Source organism: Osmia bicornis, chromosome 2 (assembly GCF_907164935.1).
Source record: "Osmia bicornis bicornis chromosome 2, iOsmBic2.1, whole genome shotgun sequence".
Classification (NCBI taxonomy): domain Eukaryota; kingdom Metazoa; phylum Arthropoda; class Insecta; order Hymenoptera; family Megachilidae; genus Osmia; species Osmia bicornis.
In genome coordinates this window covers 3,809,914-3,825,482 of record NC_060217.1, presented here as the reverse complement: position 1 = coordinate 3,825,482, position 15,569 = coordinate 3,809,914, and the positions used below count along the sequence as shown (strand labels likewise).

The 15,569-nt window shown below is 47.8% G+C and overlaps 1 protein-coding gene across 4 annotated transcripts in view; it reads left to right on the top strand.

Moving 5' to 3' along the window:
- Positions 1-961: 961 nt before the first annotated feature.
- Positions 962-15,569, top strand: part of LOC114879355 (DNA N6-methyl adenine demethylase-like) — an 84,976-nt gene continuing 70,368 nt past the window's right edge. Inside the window, exons 1-2 of one of the 4 annotated variants that reach the window (XM_029194195.2) lie at positions 962-1,982; positions 11,389-14,039. In XM_029194195.2, the coding sequence (XP_029050028.1) occupies positions 12,930-14,039 (1,110 nt within the window). In that variant the 5' untranslated portion in view covers positions 962-1,982; positions 11,389-12,929. Of the gene's footprint in view, positions 1,983-2,556; positions 2,736-5,579; positions 5,784-11,388; positions 14,040-15,569 lie in introns of those variants that run through there. The other 3 variants (XM_029194223.2, XM_029194205.2, XM_029194214.2) reach the window with 3 other exon arrangements.

Below are 15,569 nucleotides of genomic sequence, written 5' to 3'. Positions count from 1 at the left end.
CCTAAAGGATGGCACGTTTGTGTCCAAAGAAGTTAAACATCCTCCTTAAGTCTTTAAAAATAGAGATCATAAAATGACTACCTAAGGCAAAGTTACGTAATTTAAGAAAAACATTTCTGGCAAGGGTGAAAATTTTCTCAGGATTTTCCGTGCAGAGTCAAAATCGTTGCGCAATCGCGATGAACTAAAACGAAAGGAACGAAAAATGTTACGAGTAGAGTAAGGAGAGTAAAAGGGAGAAGGAAAAAAAAGTGAAAAGCTTCGCTTTCGGTCGAAGCAGGTTCGCAGCATCCCCTTGTTGCTTAGGCATCACGCAAGGGGTTGCAGCCTGACGTGTTGCGCCTGCGCGCCCTCCCGTGGCCCCGCTAAGCTATACGATCGTCTCCCCCCACTCCAGAAACGCATCGAAATCTTTCGTACTTCGTCTTGTACTCGGTCAACTAACTCGCTCGCCTCTCCCTCGTTCGCTCTCTTTTTCTTCCTTTATCAGTGTCTCGCTGGCTTTTTCTCGCACAAGTTACAAGAGAAAACGATAGAGCGAGAGAAGAGGGGAGGAGAGAAACGTGCACGAGCGTACGCTCGAGTTCCCCTTTCCCTTTTCCCTTTCCCTTTCCACCAATGGTCCTGGCTATATCCTGGGTTCCCGCCATGACGAACGGGATGACACCCGAGAATTGCCGAACATAGCCGAATAGCGACCGACGGCCGAAACGCGGGCAGCTGCGACTCCGAACGGACAAAGAATACTCTTGGAGCATACAGTCACCGCGCGGCGAGCACACTCACCACGGGGAAGTTCGCCGAACCAAAGGTACAGTGTTTTGATGCGATCGACGAGCCGGTCGACGTCTCGGGTCGGTACGTCGACGCGTAGTCTCTGTGTTTACTTACTAGGAGATACAGTGTGGACGAGTAGCAAGTTTGAACGAATGAACACAACGGGGAGCGCGAGAGAAAACGAAAGCCGGAGTAAGTCGGAGAGAGAAAGGGCGCAAGCAAGAGAGAGAGAAGTACGAATACGAAGTGTGGAAGTGCGAGTGCGTGGATGTGAGAGTACGTGAGTTTGGAGCAGGAATATTTAAAAAATACGACGCCGGCTTTAGGTGATTCCACATCGACGCGCGACAGTTCGTGACCGGTGCACAGGAATGAACGGAACAGCGAAACGGACACGCTTCTAACGGCTCTCGTACACACGTGTATGTCCATTTCGTGATCGATTCGGGGGCTAGTGTTGTCGAGAAAAAGGAACGACGTAGTGATCGGAGTATATGTATACGTACGGTGATACGAAACGGAGAAACAGTGGGGAAAAAGAGCGAAAGCTCGTAGTGAAAGGATATCGAAGGGACACGATACGAGGAGCAGGAAGAGAGTTACTAAAAACAGTGTCAAACGGTTCACGCGAGCAAAGTTCTTTCGCCTCGTGTCGTTACCACCGGTGATCGTGGATGAACGTTCGTCTCTTTGGTGTCCCTGTCGTCGACGTAACGGTGACCGATCGAAGAAAAATTTGGAATGTAACGTCGGTAGGGTAGAAGAACGGCAACAGTAGTGGCAGTAGCTGCGGCAACGACACCGACAGCGACAACAGCAACGGCAACGGCAACGGCAGCGACGGCGACAGGGCGACCGGACGGGTGGAGTGTACAGCAAGAGGGAGAGAGCACGGAGGATCACTCTCGCTTTCATTTCGCTCTCCCTCTCTATCTTTCCTTCTCTCCTCTGTCCCTCTCTCTCTCCCTCTCTTTCTACTTCTTTCTCCCTTGCTTGCGCGGCTGCTGCTGCTGCTGCTACTCGTCGACTACTAGGAGAACGGAGAGGGAAAGAGAAAACAAGAAAGAGAGCGAGAGAGCACCGGAGGAAGAGAAGCATCATAAGAAAGACAGAGTTGGAGCGTGTGCCGGTCGAGAAAGAGAGTGTGAGAGAGAGAGAGAGAGAGTGAGAAACAGCTCGTCCAACTGAAGAAACCGAGGAGAAGGGTAAGTGCACAAGCTAGCTAACGTTTCCGTAGATTTACCGATGCGCGGACAATACGAATTCGTTCGGTAAAAAATTACGTTCCAATTGATTCCACGTTTCTCTATTATCGTCGCTCGTTATGTTACTGTTGACATTGGTACAGGGGGTTTACTTTGAGTTGAACACGCACATCGTCAGTCACGACACGTATTTGTAAACGGTACGGTTGTACGAAAGAGCGTAGCGAGAATCCGACGTAAATCCCCTTCTCCCTGAAAACGACCATGCGGAAGTTCGCACCCGCGACACGCTTCCGTCGTCCTGGTCTCTTTGCTACGTCCGCCGATCGTCACCACCGCCATCGCCATCAGCACCACCTCTACCACAATCTCACCACCACCATCACCATCGCCACCGTCAGCACCACCACCACCACCACCACCACCACCGCCACCACCATCTCATCCACCACCACCACCACCGTCGCGACCGCCACCACCACCAGCAGCACCACTACCACCGCTGCCACCACTACCATTGCCGTCAACGCCTCCTGTGCTAGCCGGCGGCGATGCACGGTAGTGTCCTCGAGCACGGCGTGCACGCATCGTGCTACGAATGTTTTACGAGTCTCGCGCGGTGCGTTAGACAAAAACGCGTTGTGTCGTCGTGAGACGAGTGACGGGCCAAAGTGCATCCCTTCGAGATTCCCGGTGTTTTCGAGGCTCGGCTCAAACGCTTCGTCGATAGCACGCGTAGTGTATGGGAAACAGGTTCTTAACACTTCATTCTCTTCTATATAATACGCGCAGAGATATGCATACGTACACCCCGTACAATCTATGTACGTAAAAGATCCTTTTTATTTTCTTTTTCGCCTCGATTGCGCGTGAACCTAACCAAGCCTGGCCGAGAACAAACGGCGCTTTGGTAAACAGCATTATCGACTATACGGTGTGGCGTTCGTTCGTCAAAGGTGTAGAGTTTTTGGTGTCGGTCGTCTGTGGTGAACGAGTATACGCAAAGTAACGGAAAGGAAATAAAAAAGAAACGAAACACGATTTTTCAAACGTTCAAATTGCGTGTCACGATCGCGCTCCACCTACATGTGTTCCCGTCATACATGCGTGTGTTTCGAAATTTGGAGTAGAGGTGCATCGATAGCCGCGTGGCGCCGACACACGCTACGGAGAAATTTCGATCGTTTCCCCTCGAAATTCATCAACAACGTCGCTCTAACTACCAGTGTCATCGGAAGTGGGATATCGTGTGGCCACGGCTTCGAGTACCATCGCGAGGATAAACCACGAACAATTTGACCCTGATGTATAGACGCGTATGGGTACAGAGAAAAACGCGACCCGGTAATAACGTGCAATTTGCAGTTTATGTGATAATAATCGTCGAGTACACACGCGATCAACTTCGGGGTCGTTAAGGGTCGATTTAACGGCTCGCCGAATTAGCCGGTACTGGAAGGAACGACCGATTTCTACGATCCGTGTGTTACATATCGTTACAACGATAACCGTTCGTCGAAATTACGAGTCATCCTTTTTTCGATCCGTACTCGTTGGACGAATAATCGGGGATAAATGGAAATTAACGCCGCGTTTCCAACGACAGAAACATGCAAAGTAGCCGAAGCTCCGTTTCGCCGTCGCGAATACGATCAATTCTTCTTTCTCTCTCTTTCCCTCTCATTCTATTCCTGTCTTCGTCCTTTTTTCCTCGGTTCCCTTTCCTGTGGGTGTTCCTTCTTTTTTGTGTCGGCGAGCCGCGCTACAGGGGAGTGAGAGCGAGGGGTTCGCGGAGGGAAGGGGAGGGGGCGAATTTCGGCCTACTCGCTTCACGGAACGGCGGAACGGATCGGAATGGACAAGGAACTAACGTCGTGGACCGCGAGAACAACGGGCGCCAAGAGATTTACGGGCACGCACAGAGTATCCCTTTTGCCCGTTCCACGGATTTCTTTCTTTTTCTCTCTCTCTCCTCTTTCTAGACGATATTTCTTTCTCCTTTCCTCCAGCAGTCCGGCATTCCCCTGTCCTTCGTTCATAGGCTGTCGGAATCGTACGCTTGTTGGCCGGCAAAGGGTTGCCAGCGAAGTTGGCCGCGAATCGTTTCCAACAAACTCCTAGGCGATCATTGTGAAACGCCAGCCTTAATTCGCGGCCGAACGTTCGAGAAACGATCGGTTGTTTTGCTCGTTGGTCGTACAAAATAGAGAACTCTTTTATCGGGTATTTTTCTTGCACAGCCATTGATAAGTGTATTATTAGCCGGTTCACGATACGGAATCTCTATTAGAGCCGGTAATCTATTTCGTTTCTCTTACGTTTTCTTGGTTCCCCGGTGAGACTGTATTAGATCGCGGTTGTACTTTGATTCCCGCCCAAACCCGGCTAGTTCGATTTCGCAATACGCGCGATAACATTGTAAGAAAGTTCGACGCGTTTGGCAAAGTCTACGAGGATACTTTCACGTGATTGTACACGGGAAGTAGAGAGAAAAGGCAAAGTAGATGCACAGAGTTTTGAGCGACGTTGATAAAGAAAGAAAATATACGGCGCTCGCAGCCGTACTTGCCGTGGCAAACACCTGTCCAACGTAGAAACAGGTATCGACGCTCACGTTAGCAACGATCCGCTCCGATTGGGCCGGGCTGCACGCGTGTACATTTATTTTTTTCCCTTTCTGATGCGCCCTTTTTTCGATGCCCGCTCCTCTGCGTGGGCTGTCGGACGTCGTTGCGCGCATTAATCCGTGGTTTAGCGAACCAATTTAAATATCAGCGGCGCGCTCGACGCAATTTTATATCATTTCCGATATCATGTGCTTGTGTGGGTGGGTTTAACAGTGCGACCGCCCCCGGTAACCCCCACCACGACGGCCTGCACCTCGACGGACCGTTACGCACCTCTCTACACGAGGATGGCTAGCACCGCTGGCCGTCGCGACGCGCCGGTTTTCGATACGTGTCTCTTCGTGAACGTCGCCGCTGCCCTCGTTCCCCCGTGCTCATACTCGTGTACTCGTACTCGTGCACTCTTTATTCCGTTTCGTAGCATGCCGTTCCTGTGTGATCGACCGGTACGCGCGAGCCGAGTTACGTCCTCACGTCGTACACTTTGCGGTATATAGCGTGAAAGTGCACGGACGCATGCGCGCGTACGTGTTGGTCGGTACTCGCGCACGTGCGTGCATGTGCATTATACGAGTGGCAGTGTTGGTACACGTTGGTACAACACCAGCTGTGCTCCGTTTTACGACGTTTACGACGCCGTGCATACTCGCGTACGAGCGCACGTTTGCTTGTTCCACGTACACACGCGGCCGCTCGCGAATCAGTGCCGCTGCCGAACACCGTAGCCAGTGCCGTAAAAGCGCCCGAACGCGTCACGTCCAAGCGATTTCGACGCCGGTGCACGCCAGCAACAAGTGACCCGGTCGTTCCTGGGAACCATGTCCACCTTCGCGACGATACCCGCGCATTTTCGCCCGTTCCGCCTCTATTGACCGCGCGGTGTCGCGGTGAAGCGACAACCAGGGGGAAGAAAAATTTAGGGTCGAAACGGTACCCCTCGACGCGAACCTACGGCCCGCTGTTGACGAATCGCATGGATCGATAATCGGTGGTGCAACGGTGCGTGCTGCATGTAACGGTGCACCTCTCGGCACAACGAATGCACTCGCATCAAAGAGAGGTTATCAATGGCGTAGTATGCATAGATGCAGCTTTCAGCGGATGAATAAGTTATATACATATTCCGGACGATGCTAGTAATCGCTACTACAAAAACAGTATTGTTATGACTCGAGTAAGTGGATGACGTCAGTTATCACGGTCTCTTTCTTCGCTATTTATTGCTACTTAACGCGGGAGTAAATACTGTTTCACTATGCCCGATTTTTCCTTCGACAATCCTCTTTTCTACACTGAGTTATCCATCGTATCGTAGCTCTTCCTTCCCAATTCCTTCGTTTGCAGTCGAGTCTACGTCGATGTCCACGACCTACTCGCATACAGACAATATTTATCGTCCTACAGATCCAGATAAACTTCCCCCAAGTTCGATCTTACCGCGCGAACGTTATCGAGACTTTGCGCGACGTTAATGTTCAACCTGGGCCCAGGATTTATGCTCGAACCCAATCGACCTGTGCCTATAAATTCTCTGCAAATTGGGTTTGCCGATGTATGGCCTCGTAGATTCAACTTTGTTGATATTTAGCCATTCGAATCGAATACTTTCAGTCTCATAGGTTTGGAGTAATGCTTCTTTAGTCTCGTCGCGTCGGTTCGGAGTAGTAGCGCTTCTGTCTAGTCGGTTCAGAGACGCAACTCCTCGCTCCCAAAACTAAAATTTAATTCGAATTCCCAATTCAACAATCGACTAAATCATCACCTATTTTTGCGTATTCCAAGCTGGTTCATCTTCGAGGTAGTAGTACTCCAAGTTTCTAGTGGCAGGGCACCGCGTCGGGTCGACACGCGGTTGGCGGCATGCGCTCGGACGAGCGCGTGCATTCGTGAGCGCATGTGTACGGACCTATCGGTGTGTGCGTGTGCGTGGGACCTTGAATCAAGCAGCCTTTGTCGCGAGAGTCGAGCGGGCGCGGGTGCGCGCGCTCGCCACCACGAGGTCGGCGAAAGTGTACCCGGAGCTTTTTTGCTCGGAGCCGCCGCGAGGAGAGCTCTTTTTTCTTCGCGTTTCCTTTTTTCGGGCTAGCGAACGGGGTGCAGGCCGACCAGCGCCGGCACCGCCATTTTTGCTTCGCTGTAATGCCGGAATTAGCGCGCAGCCTGCACCGTCGCGAAAAACAGACCTTATCGTGGATTTATGCCTGCGGAAACGGAGATAAGCTGTACCGGGACCGAATAATAATTACCCCCTGCCGAATCGTGCCGATTTTTCACCGGTTCCGTTGCGTCCGCTTCCGTGACGGACGATGGCCGGATTCAGAAGTTTTGGAGCGGCTGGTATACCTTTCTTCCAGTGTACCAATCCTCTATATCAATTTAAACAGGGTATCCCGAGATTTTCCCGCCAAAAATGGAGGGTTTATTTTATAAATAAAAGTATGAGAGACATACAAAACCGAGATACGAAAATGCCCTCCTAACTTTGCCGAACACTAAACGGTTTTGTATCGAGGATAGCCTTTTCGTGTACCCGGTTTACGCCAATTCCCAAGACTGCTTCTGTTCAAGGTAGTCGCGTATTGGAAAGGGAGCAAAGGGCCACGAGGAACGAACGGTCGGTCGGCTGGCCGGTTACCGCGAAACCGCGTGCAAAAGCGTCGACACGAAATTCGCCCGCGTCACGATAACGCGGCGCGACGCTAAACCCGAGTGAAACAAAGGAGTTCGAGCCAGCCCAGTGTATACTGCTCGATACGGGCTCACGATAATAACGAAACGAGACGCGCAGAATTCCGCGACGTCGTTTCTCATAAAAAAGAAACACAGACACGACCAGACGAGCAATTATTCTTCGCTAAATATAGGGGGTGTAATGTGAACAATTTTTTAACATTCATCAGAGAATTGTGAAATTTGTGTATTTGGAGAAGAATTTTCAGTTTGGATTACAAGTGACCTGGCCACCGCCACTTAAGGGTTAAAAAGGAATAAGGTGTCTTCGGTCTGATTTGATTTCAAACCTATACTCTTATTTAGTATGATATTACAATTGTTATTTTAATCGGACACGATGTTTACATGTTTGTGATTATCTTATATAATCTCACTGAATATTTTGTAAATAGCTTCATGATGTTTTAATACAGTGGGTATGTTAGCCTACTTTGTACCTATTCGTTTCGGAGCGGTGCATTCGTTTCTGATGCACTTTTCAATGCAGCATGGCCTACCGTTGCAGCGGTCGCACTTTACTTGAAAATTATTTTTCTTAAAATGGAAGCTGTTTACTGAAAGATTGTATTCTACATTTTTCATACATTCGTCGCTGTAGAATCATCTGAGACTTCGATCTTAGCTCGGCAACAATGTATACCATTCACAATTCAAGAATATTTCATCTACTCCGTTTCTTGAATCGGTCTACTTCGGAGCCGGTTTTCTCCAAATGGTAGCTGAATATCAAAGAATTGCATTCTACATGTTTGATGCATTTCTCGATGTAGAACCGGCCGAGACTTCGATCATGGAAATCGGTCGCGTATATCGCGAGAAGTTCTCGAATATTCCACTCGGCACAAAGGGCAACGAGCACACGCAGGTTTCGTTAGCTTGGTTTTTTCGATGGCGCGCACTCGTCGCCGTCTAATATTAATTCCAAGCGCGCGGAATCTCCGATCTCTTTCTGTTGGCCAGCTGGTTTGTACACGCTTCTGGGAAGCCGCGTCCTGCGTGCCGACGACGGGATATATCGCTCGGTGTCGCTACGCTCGCGACGTCGAGCAGCGCGCGCTATTGAATTTTTGTACGCGCTTACAAAGCGGGCCTACGGTCGATTCGACGAAAGTGCAACTCGACCAGGCGCCAGCTGTTCTCCTCTTTCCGACGCGACGCGTCTCGACGCACACTTCTAGCCTTTCCAAAATTTTCGTCTCGTCATCGTTTCGTCTTTCGTTCCGTCTCTTCCGCTACGCGGGGCTATCGATCCTCCCATTCAAATCAATTTTCACTCCAAAACACCCGTTGTTTTTATCATTTTTTTATATTTTTTTAAAATAATATTTTAGAAGTTACAAGTCTTCATGTTTGATGAACATTTAGGAATTTATAAGAGCCTACACAGTATAGAGTTTACAGACAGTTTTCGGATCCAGTAGAGATTAACATTAAAATATGCTGGTTGCTCTGGAAATCAAATTCTAACTCGAAAGAGTTTCGATTCGACTTGCAACTGAGTTTCGAAAGAGTTCGATTCGATTTGTAAGCGAGGTTTCGAAAGAACGTTTATTAGATTCCTCTAGCTGATACGTCGGCGGCTAGTTCTACGTTCGCTTGACTTAGAAAATAATTCAAGAATAAAGTAGCATTGAATACAATTCTGATGAAAACTTAAATTTGAAGATTACCTAGAGCAAAAATACCTAGTTCAATGTATATCTGTGCCGTAACGATGCACGGAGCGATAAAACATCTCGAAAAAGTAGAAAAGTTTCTCGTCAGCTCTGCGCGAGACGAATGCCGAATACGAGTTGTTGGATCGACTGAAGCTCCGTTTCCAAGCTGGTCCAACAATTTATATACGGTCAGATCGAACGTATGACCGCGTTACAAATTGCCAGTTTCCTTGGAGCATCTTTCCGCGATGGTTGGATACCGATATCCATCCAACTCTCGAAGGGAACGCGATCGAGCCTCGAACTCGGTACACGCTATCAGAGAGCAACGAAGCGAGTTTCGCGACCTTTAAAGATTAAAGTTCGCGGTATTCAGTCTAGACTAGATTTATGGATAGCCAGGAAAGTTCAATCGCCTGTGGTCTCCTTGTGCAGATGTTTCGTCATCGGCTAAAATCTCGTGAGTTTCAACTGGAAGCTGAATTTACGCCGCTTTCGTGCTTTTCCTATGAGAATCCTCGATGTTTATCTTCTTTTTGGTATTGATTTTCAACGCGTTTCGATGTACGACATTCAGAGAATCGTAGAGGATGTGTCTTGTAGTTCGTTTCAGAATTCTCTTGGCTAAGTCTTTTTCTTCTTTCACTCCGAGTGTTGTTATTTTTGAAACGCTGGAGCCTCGTTCAGGAGCATTCGATCCAACTGGTACAATTTGTATTTGTCCCCTGTCGAGTGAAAAATTTTGTAGAATTTATCTACTTTTAGTACAGACTTCCTTTTGACAACTTGATGCAAAGAGAATCTTTGCGTGCATGAGGTAAGATTTACCACAAGGGTTTTTCTGTTGAAAGATTAATAACGACAACATAACTTTATCAACCATCATTGTTGAAAGCGTTTCTTTCGTATTATACATTTGTGATACTTATTAAGTTGAATGACCTATGCGGGGGTCATCAATGACCGTCGTGAGCAATAATTTTAACAAATAATGAGTTACTCCTCAACACGTTCTTAACATTTTTAAGCCCATAGTACCATTAATCCTGTATCAGTGGTATGAATATAATAATAAAAAGAAAGTAATTGATTAAATTCCATGATGCGTATTCGAACGGGTCATCGGTAACCCGAAAGGGTTGATTCGCCACGTGGCAAGCGAAAGTGCACGACGAACGACAGTGCAAGTTTCCAACGATAGCGAAAGCTCCCGACGGCCACAGCTGTAAAGCTATTAGAGAGAGAGTTTTGCGGCGGGTCGTTGGAAAAGCGGCCAAGAGAGAGAAAGAGAATTATCGTTCTCTCTATGTACACCAGCCATTATGTGCATCCACCAGCGATGCAAAAGCTGCTGTCAGCGTGCATCTCTGTGTGGCCAACACGCGTGTGCAAATCTACGTGTTACATGATGGAGTTCAGAGTATACCGTGTAGTACTATGTACCATCATCGCCAACCAGCGGGAAAGAGACCATGAAGGGATGAGAGGGAGGTTAAATGGCGGTCGATATCTCACGGAGGACCAACGTCGCTATGCTTTTCGGCGATGGCTTGGAACCTCTTTCGAATAAATAGAATTTTGCAATCTGATGGATTAAAAGGTGTTTCAAAGGGCTGAATTAATCATTGGGAAATTTTAAGAATTTTCTCGGACGCTGGGATTCTCCAGGGAAAAACATTGATAATAAAATAAAAATTTTCATGTATATATTATAATTTGAAATGTATTAAAATTAAAGCAGAAAGCAATAAGTATCCCTTGGTTTTATAAATAGAAGTGTAGAGAACGGCGACTGCGAAGGCGTTAAAACGAGTTAGCGAACGATGAAAGGAGAAACGCGAAAAGCTCGTAGCCATCGTCATAGGTCTAAGCAACGTGAATGAACCGTCCGGGGACTAGAGTATAACATTCGCGGATATCAAAGCGAGCGAGTAGGTGTGCAGACACGCCGAACGTAATAGTAACCTTGGCTTTAGCGATGGTCACGTTATGGTAACGTCTATGACACGTTCCCACGTAGTCGCGTGTCACGTTCTAGCTTACGATCGCCTCACGTGACCACGGTGAAAGGGGAGGACTGAACGAGCCTCGTCATCGGCCTTTTCTACCTGGGGATGCTTTTCTTTTTTTTTCTTCTCTCTAACCCGCGACTACTCTTCTTTGATCCGGTATAGATCTTTATGATTTATTAAAATTCTTTTTACTTGATTTGAAAACCTTAAAAACTCGGTGCAAATATTATGTTGATGTTTCAGAGGGGGTGGAAATTGGATTTAAATAAGACAAAGATTTTAGATAAGAGTGCGATTGTATGACTGTAAGATAAGAATTATATTTCATTAATATATCGCACATTTCTAACATAAAAATGTGGTTTTTCTGTTCCAGATCGTACAAATCAATCGCCTTCTAACAAGCCACATTAACCTCAAGTGATTTCTATTTTCTTACGAAGCGCGAAAGAAGTAATTAGTGTGTTTATATCGACGTAAAGATAAAAAAAAAAAATAAATAAAAAAGCATAAAAAACAAGAAAAAGAGGAAGAAAAATATTCGAAAGAGCTTAGGTTCAGAGGAAGACAAAACATTAAGAGCTATAGTAATCTAATTAGTGTACAAAGTATATCTGAAACAAAAAGAAAAATAAGAAGAAGAAAAAAAAGATAAAGTCCGCCAGTGCCAAATCAAAGGAAAGGTAAACAAAGTAAGACGATTATAATAACAAAAAGTAGGAAGGGAGACACGAAGACAAAAAGGGAAGAAGAGTATAAAAAATATTGCGCGAAGAAAAGGAAAAAGAAGGATAAAAAAAAACCGTAAACCAAAGAATCTACCATTTCTTTTTTCTACTAATCACTCAGCAAGCTAACGATATACACTTGGTAACCAGCGAGGAAGCGAGCGAGCGAGCAAGCCCGCCCAATCTCTTCGCGAACAGATTAATTAAGTGGGAATAGCCGAACCGGCAAAGTTTTCTAAGCTATAAGGAAGTTTTATGTAATAAGCGAGTAATAAAGTAAAGTAAGAGTAAAGTTTTCATTTTTTTAAACAAACGGACGCACCTACTACAGAGAGAGAGAGAGGCAGAAAGAAAGTGAGAGAGCGAGAGAACGAGAGAACGCGAGCGAGTATCTAATTAAGGAAGGAGTCCCATCCAAAGCGAAAGACAGACGGAGAACGCAGGCCGCCCTATATATCCAGAAAAGGGGACTCGCATATAATTACTCCCAGAGAAACCGATCTACTTCAGTTCGTAGCCTAAACCTGTTGAGTACAAACGACAGAAATAGAGTTATAGAGAGAGGTAGAGAAGCCAGTGTGCGAGAACGAGAGAGAGAGAAAGAGAAAGAGAGAGAGAGAGAGAGAGCGAGTAAAAAAGCACGTGAAAGTGAGAAGATGAACGAGAGAGAGTGAGAGCGAAAGAGGAACGAAGCTCTAAATTTCGAAAGAAGAAGACAAAAATTGAGATAAAATAAACAATCACACAATCGTACACCTACAGCTATACACACACGTACAAATCGAAGGAAGAGGAGAGAAACCGAAAGCGGAACGAAACGAAAGAAGAATTCGAACGCGTTTCTGCATCAAGGCATTTACTTGAAGGGAAGAAAACGTTTGGAAGGCAAGAAGGACTCGTCTCGTTCTGCCAGATGTCAGGGTGTCGAACAGCACGCGTCGAGCAGCGCGGATAATCCCGATAACGAGTATCCAGTCACGATCGTAGAGGACGAAGAGAAGTGGCAGTGCAAGTGGAAGGTGGAAGTGGCAACGGACGAAGAGGAAGTGGTGGAAGGTTGGAAGGTTACAAGATTCGTCGTTAACCGTCGATCCGTTTATCCAGAGGACACATAAGAAAAAAGAATCGTGAAGGGTAACGCGACCTCCTGCGAGCAGGGGGCTCGAGTCGAGATGACGTGGCGAGGAAGATGAGCGCCGAGGTCACGAAGGAGGTCGTCGCCACCGAGAGGGTAGCAGGTAGCCCTCCGGCGGCGGTAGCGACCTCGCCGAGCTCGGTCGGTCCAGGTGATCCGGCGCGTCACCTACCACCGTTCAGCAGCTTCGCCGGGGACAACGCGATGGACAGCTCGACGACACTGACTACCCTTCATCCCCAGGACGTTGGACTGGGACTGACGTCCTCCTGGGACTACTACGAGGGACTGACCGGTCGATTGATCGATTCTCGTGGCGAGGTTGTGCTCGCCAGCCAGTACAGGCCTTGGGAGTCGAAGAACGCAGCCGGTGGAGGTGGACCGCCTGGCGAAGGTCTGCCAAGCTTCGCGAGTCAATTCACGGCACCGAGCGAAGCCGAGCCCCAATTGACCGCGCTCACCCCATTGTCACCAGCCTCGATATCGCACTCTCCACCGGTCACCTCCGCTGTCGGTCTGCCGAGTTTCCATACCCTCGGTACACCGCTTCCAGCGCCCCATCCTCACAGAGGCAGCGTGGGATATCCGTTGGTGCCGGCGCCGGTACAAGCCAGAGAGGTGCCTGCCCTTCAACAGCAGCTACTAGACGAGAGGCATATACAATTGTTAGGCTCCAGTCCCGTACAAGCATTTCCACCACCGCCGCCTGGTCACCCGCACCACACGGTGCTGACTGTGGTCAAGCCAGAATACCCGCAATTGCATCACGCCAACTTCCAAAACCCTATGTCCACGGTGTTAGACTCGTCGCCTACCTCCAGGCCGATCGGCATCGACGGCAGGAAGAAGGAGCGCAGAAAAATACGTGCCGGCTCGATGGAGTCCGAGGACAGCGCCGGGGCTGGCAACGTCGAGAGTTCCGGCCAGGTAGCCGCGGTCTCGTCCACCGCGAACAGGGGACCTCATCACCTGGGCGGCGGCATAGCTGACGCCGACGGCGACAGTAGCCTCAGCGACAAGCCGGCCAAGAAGAAGCGCAAAAGGTGCGGCGAGTGCATCGGCTGCCAACGGAAGGACAACTGCGGGGACTGCGCGCCGTGCCGGAACGACAAGAGCCACCAGATCTGCAAGATGAGGCGATGCGAGAAACTCACCGAGAAAAAGGTAAGTGTCCACGACTTTTATCTTTATCGTTAGCTTGAAAAGGTCAGCGTCCTTTCGATTAATCCTTGCGTAACTGAAGCAATTTTCGCGGAAAGGAAATCTCGTGAAAAAGGCGGGAAAACGGATTCGTCGCACGAGCGACAGGTCACGTAACGTTGGTCCAAATTCGTGAAAATCCAGGTGCATCAGGGTACACGCGCGAAAAGGGAAGGGCGAAGGGTGGTGGATAGAGCAGGCTGGTAGGGTAGGATAAACACCGATACGGCCGGGCCGCGTGTAGAATGGCGCGTATATATAGATACAGGCTGAACTTGGCCCCGATGCCTGAATGTGCCGAGAATCCCAGAGGGAAATACAGAAATACAGATAACCGAGGTGGTTTATTATTGTAGCGACATTGAATAGGGGGTTGGTGGGTTGACTGGCTGGCTGGGATGTTCGGTTACTCGGCTTGCTTTTCCTAGTAACGGATAGGAACTGTACGCAAATCTACAATAGAACAATTAGTCTTCGTTTCCTTTTGTTTTAAGGATTGATTGTACCCTACGTTTTCATTTATGGATCATACTTCCAGGAAATTTGATAAAGAAAATGTTGGACATAAGGGGTGAACGGATATCAGTATTTCTATTGAATATTTTATTTACGGAGGGTGATGTAATTAGTACAGTAATTAGCATTGATTACGATAGTGGCATAGTAGCAATTTTTTATCAAATTGTTGCTGCAGAAAGTTTACGAAATAAAATTTGCATCGATAACAGGGTAAAAAAAATGAAGGTAAACTTAAGTGTAACGTTCTTAAAATGTTAACTCGGTCCTACGATAGCTTTGGCGATCGAGCGAGGTCGACGTCGGTCGAGGAGCTCGTTTCGAAAACGCGAATGCACGGGGTCATTGTACGATGACGCGAGTCAATTTAATGGCAAAGTCGCGAAGGCAAGTGTGTGCGGTGTGCAAGAGCTCTGTGCATGCAATAAACAGGCACGTTTGACGGCGGTAGCTGGTAAGCAGCTCGCTTATCGTAGGGCAAGTTCAAGGCTCGTCGCGGGTCATAATAATCGCGTATCGAACTCCCGGCTCGTTTAGAAACAAACGTGTTGTTTGCCGACGATACCGTCCCGGGACACCTCTCTTTTTTCTTTTCCCTCTCCTTCTTCTCCTCTTACAACCGCGATAAACTCTCGTTTCTGACAATTAAAACGAATCGATTAGTTTCTCCACTCATAAACATATTTCCCTGTCGATATTTTCTTCCGAGAAGATGCTGAATATTATAATTTTATAATTTAAGACAATTTCCAGGAAGAGGGTTGTTAATACGATATCGCTGAATCGATCGTTCGTCGTATCTTCTTCTCTGGAACTATCTTCTTTCATCTTCCTTCTACCTCGGATTGTCCTCTTTTCTCTTCTTCTGCTTCTTTCTTTTTATCGAAAAAACGGCGGAGAGAAAAAGAGAGAAAGCTGTGATAAGGGAAGAATGCAGATCGATGTTGACAGGGAATCGGACAGCCGGCCGTCCAGGCT